This window comes from Piliocolobus tephrosceles, chromosome 6 (assembly GCF_002776525.5).
Source record: "Piliocolobus tephrosceles isolate RC106 chromosome 6, ASM277652v3, whole genome shotgun sequence".
Classification (NCBI taxonomy): domain Eukaryota; kingdom Metazoa; phylum Chordata; class Mammalia; order Primates; family Cercopithecidae; genus Piliocolobus; species Piliocolobus tephrosceles.
Window position 1 is genome coordinate 67,797,281 of NC_045439.1, and position 5,587 is coordinate 67,802,867.

Here is a 5,587-nt window from a genome sequence, read left to right on the forward strand (position 1 = left end):
TGATTCTTCTGAGATATGAACTATCAATCCCTGTTTATGGAGAGAGGTCTTGCACAATCAACTCATGAGTGGCTTGGTTAGAAAAAGTTGTGATATCAGCAACAAGCTGCATCTAGACTGACAAACCAATGACCTGGTCCTCTGTCATCTGGCTCACCATCGCAGACTTCCCCCTCTAAAGATGAATTCCTTTCAATCCCTCATTTCTTTTTACTGTAATATGATCACACTAGGAACACTTCACTCCATCAGACAAGGGTGATGGGAATCAGGTCCCCAGATCTATTGTCCCAGGAGGCTCTTGTGCCACTAGGTAAATCTATGGGTGCATGCTAAGAGAAAACTGGAAAGGTATTATGTCACCTCTACCTGTCAACAATGTCTGAAACCCAGAAATCACTCAGAAAACAATATTTTTTCAAGAAATATTAGAATTTAGGCAATTTTCATGTTTATTGGTAGCCTTGAACAGCGTTTCATGATGCAGCTAAAATAAAATCTGTCATGGTTACCTTTTTCTATTGTAAAATTGCAAGTGATTCCGTACAATAAAAGTTATATTTAACCCAAAGAAAGTTGCCAAACTTAAGCAAAAATGGAAAAAAAGCTATAGTAAAGACATATTTAATATCCCAATTACCTAACTAGGAAAAACACTAAACTTAGCATGTTAGAAAAGAAGAAATATAAAAGTATTAAATGCTTAATTTCTCTCTAAAAGAATTAATCATAGTAAGTGTAACAAGAAAAACAGAACAGACCATTGACTATCAACAGGCAGGCATATCAATCCACCAGAGCACATATCTACCTTAGTGTTATAGTCCTATCCACCACTCGTTGCGTGGGTTTCAAATCCAAATAAGCATGGTGGTTGCTATAGTGACAATATGCCACTTTTGGAACCTGGAGCTTAGTACTACTAGGTACTTATGAGCTTCATAACGTCAGTACTTCTTCCCACACTCTGAATCATAGCTCAGATTTTATAACTTCACAAAATGCAATTCCATTCTGCCCTATATGAGTCAATTTTATTCTAGCAGTATAGAATACATGTCAAAAGAATCTAACTCAACATGCTAAATATACATGCTAAATATACATTTAATTAATAGCAAATGTATTGGCCTGATAAGATAAATTTTGGGCAACCATTGGAATTCACTGATTTATTATTGAAACTGGGCAAGATTCGCAGCTAATTATTTAGCTTACAGTTATTAAAACAGGATTCCTACCACACTTCATTTAATAAGAAAGTTTGAAATTCTAAACTAATGAATTTCATTTATGGCAGACTGACATATTTTCATTTTACTCAGGAACCATTCTTAATAATTAAAGACTAATTATTAACGATATTCAAGAAGGTAGCTTGTTGCTAGCAAAATGCTAAGAAACAAGTATCAATCTCAAATTAGAGTGTATTTCTAGAATATTAAAAAAAAAAAAAGTCAGAACTGAAAACTCTCATACATTGCCGGTGGGAATGAAAAATGATGTAGCCACTTCGGAAAAGTTTCCCAGTTTCTCAAAAAGTTATACACAGAACTACCCTACGACCCACCACTTTCATTCCTAGGTTTTCTAACCAAGACAAATTAAAACATACGTCCACACAAAGACTTGCACATAAATGTTCACAGTATTCATAACTGGAAACGACCTAAATGTCTCTAAACTGGTAAATGGGTAGTGTTTCATCCTGCCGAACCCACGGCTGGGGTCGCCCTCTAAGTGTTCATTAAAATTAATAAGGTATAATTACCTGAAACTCTTGCAAACAGGGGCTCGGAGAAGTAACCTATCACAACTGATAAACAACATCATGTTGGCAAACTGGTATGTGCCAGGCATTAAGAAACACGAACGGAGAGCTTTGCCCTCAAAGGGTTAAGAACATCTACAACGGGGCGGGGGGGGTCTCCTCTTCCTGCTTTGGAGGCCCCCTCCGTCTGTCTCTGTAGAGGGGAGCTTCTTCCTTCCTACTTCTTCCTTCTTTCTTGCCTATTAAATTCTCCGCCCCTTAAAACAACAACAAAAAAGTCTTGGTGTTTACCACAAAAGAACGAGGCTGTTCCAAAATCACAGCCTCCCTAAAGCAACCCTCAATTACTACATAAAGAGGCAGCCTCCCTAAAGCAGCAACCCTCGATTATTACATAAAGTCACTTAATCCTTTCTGACTTCACCACTCTTTGCAACCAGAGTTTACTTCGCAGGTAGGCTGTGGTGAAGTTAGGGACATGATTTAGACAATCTAAGTTAGGGGTAACAGGCAAAAAAAAAAAAAAAGAAGAAGAAGAAAAGAAGAAAAAGAAAATCAAAGCTCTGTCATCACTGTGAACTTCTCTTCAATGAGACTTAAATCTCAGCCCTGGGAACAGAGACCCTTCCTCAAGCCCCGGAGAAGAGGCTGGTAACAACCTGCGGATCTCAGACTCATTTGCCAATTTTTGTCTCGCCCTTTGAATCCAAAGGGTGACGCTGTCCTCACTGCTTCCCCACACACTAGCGAGTGCGCGAAAGTCCACCTTCGTGGTCCGACCGACGGGGCAGGTCCACTCGCGGCCTCTGCCACGCCCCACGCCGCCCCTCCCGGCACAGCCCGCCGGGGTTAGCCAGCCGGTCCTCCGGCTCCCTCTTACAGGCGCAATCTCAGGAATTCTTAACCCTACTTTGGACAGGTGGGATGGCTGAGAAAGACCTTGCATGCCGCCACTTGGGCTCAGGGTCCTCAGCCCAAACTGAGAAACGTTTTACAGAGAAGCGTGACGACCTCTCGCAATAAGCCAGAGTACCGCCACCTCCATCCGCGGAGCGCCAAAATTCACCGACTTACGGATGTGACTGGGCGCAGCGGCTGCCCTAAGCCGTAAGGAGCGCCAAGTGCTGGTTCCACCCCGCCCAGTGCCGCCCCGCCCCGCGGTCTGCGTGCGTCAGAGATCACGTGCCGCGTCTCCCGTCCCTACAGGCAATCGGGCGCTCCCCTCTTCCGGAAGTCGCGCTGGTGCGCGCCGGACTCCTCCCACCTGCGGCGACGTCAAGCTCAGCTCCTACCACGTCTCTGTCTCCCCCGACTGGCGCAGGGAGGGTTGCCTTTCCCTTACAGTATGCCTTGAGGCTTCTGGGCCACTGAACTTTAGGAGGGAGGGCATTGCAGTTACTGAGTGTGCCAGCCTCGGACGCACTTGAGTAGAGTTTGAGAGGACAGAGGCTGGCTCCGACAGGCCACGCCCGCAGAGGCCTTTCCCCCTCTCTACAACTTGTGCTCTACTTGGTTCCGCCGAGACCCACGACGGTTCCGCCCCCTTCTTCCTTGTCATTGATGTTGTTGTTCTTGTCAGTGCCGCAGCCCCGACCGCCGGGAGCTCGAACCCGAGCCGGGGCCGCCCGGGTGGCGCGGTGGCGGCGGCTGCGGCTGCAGCAGCTGCGACAGCTGCGGGGGCTGCTCCGGGTACTGCGGGGGCGGCCGGAAGCCGGCACCCGGCGACGGGGCCGGATGGCTCTGTGCGGGCAGGCGGCGGGCGCTGCGTCGCTGCCCAGCGAGCTGATCGTGCACATCTTCTCCTTTCTGCCGGCGCCCGACCGGCTGCGGGCCTCGGCCTCCTGCTCGCACTGGCGTGAGTGCCTCTTCTATCCGGCCCTCTGGCCCCAGCTCCGTATCTGCCTCCGCGTCTCGCCCGCGGAGCAGCCTCGGCTGGAATTCCTCATGCGCAAGTGCGGCTGGTTCGTGCGGGAGCTGCGTGTTGAATTCGCCGCGGAGAACTACCTGAGCGGCGGCGGCCCAGGAGACGGAGGTGGCGCGGACACCGGGACTGGAGGGGAGGAAGTCGAGGCCCTGCAGCTCTCTGCTCGTTGGCTGGAAGTGCTGCGCACCTACTTGGAGCTGGTGCTTTGCGTCCTGGTCAGCATCCGGAACAACAGGTAGGCTTGCCGTGAGCCCCGCCCCGCCATGTAACGGAGGTGGCTCGGTTCCCGCACCCCGACATAGATTCTGTGCGTAATACGCGCCCGGCCAACTTCAGCGTCGCCTTCTTCAGTGACGGAGAATGTTGGTTCTAACCAGGCGGAAGGGCATAACGGGACTCATCATGATACTTTATAAACAGTAGTGGACTGGGTGTTTAACAGACACCACTTCTGGCGCCTTCTAGGCACTCATTCATCCTCTCGGTAGCCATGGGATGGAGCTGACAGGCGCCGTCATTTTTCGTTTTATAGATGGGAGAGTTAAGGCTGGGAGGGTGAGGCCTATGGGTGAGCCTTGGAAGAAACAAAACATACACATAACACGATTTTCTGACTCTGAATCTGTCTGTTAGAAATAGTTCATTGTGGGGGAAGGAGTACTCATAGGACGCTGCGTAAAAGAAATTTTGTAACAGCCATTTTCTTACCAGAAATAGTTTCGGCCAACTGAACAAGGCCCGAAGAGAAGAAGGAGGAGTGTTTGTTAAAAGGACTGGGGAAGAAGTTGATCTTCAGGGTTGAAAGACCCTCCCCATACACCCCCACACTCAACTTGTCCCCAGTAGTCACTTAAAAGTAACAGTCGGGCGGAGGAGGGGGTGGGCAGCGAGGGAGTTGGCCAGGGTCTGCAAAGGGTAAGTACATAACTCTTCTGGTTTTGCATCAGGACTTCCCTGTAATTCTGGAACCAACACCTTATGTTCTGACCCAGTATCCCTTCCAATCATCATTTTTCTCCATCGCCACCTCCAAAACCCTATTAATTTATATCTTCTGTATATGGATATTCTAAAGAACCTTACAGTAAAACTCTTATTAGAAGAAAGTTTAGAAGTTCACAAAAGGAGCACCTTGCATAGTAAAAACACTTCAGCAGTTTCACATTCACTGTGTTATTTGAGCCTCTCAGTGACACTGTAAGGCAGGGCAATGATTAATATCCCTGTTTTATAGAAAGGAAACTGACCCTTTATAGGATCAAGTGATTTGCACATTGCTGTACGACATAGGTTTTCTCCAAAAGTGTGTCCTTTTGCAGTAAATATACTGAACATTATGTTGAACAAGGTTAAAAGCGGTCCCTGGTTTAATGCTAGGAGATATATATAGATATATAGATATATTATAAGGTTATATATATATATATATATATATATATATATGCACCATTATTCTGTGTCTTAATCCAGAAGTCAAGAGATAAGCATATAGCTCCAAGTTGTATCTGGGATATGGCTCCATTATTCCAGTTGCCTGTGTGTGTTTCCCCAGCTTTTCGCAAGACATTCCATTTCGTTACTTTGGTTTTATCTGGCAGGAGAGGCCATTGAAGCTAAAAACAGGTCTTAATTAGGTTAGAGACTTTCTCAGAGTTGAATGTATGGCTAGAGGACCGACTGACCCAAAAGTTGCAAAGTTTCAGTCAGTGAGCACTTACTAATGAGACCAAGGTTGAGGGTGAATTCAGTGAGTGAGTACCAATTAGATTTTTCTGTACTGAGATCAAATTGTATTTTTATGCAACCATCCAAACAATGTATGTGCCTTTGACCCAAGTAAGAACAAGCCTTGAGCAGTGTCTAGTTCCTTTTAAGTATTTTAATAACTGGTT

General features: G+C 46.6%; 1 protein-coding gene across 1 annotated transcript in view; it reads left to right on the forward strand.

The window, feature by feature from the left end:
- Nucleotides 1–2,994: 2,994 nt before the first annotated feature.
- The window catches only part of FBXO33 (F-box protein 33), a 31,884-nt gene continuing 29,291 nt past the window's right edge, over nt 2,995–5,587 (forward strand). Inside the window, exon 1 of the mRNA XM_023189670.1 lies at nt 2,995–3,930. Within this exon, the coding sequence (XP_023045438.1) occupies nt 3,332–3,930 (599 nt within the window). The 5' untranslated portion in view covers nt 2,995–3,331. The remainder of the gene's footprint in view (nt 3,931–5,587) is intronic.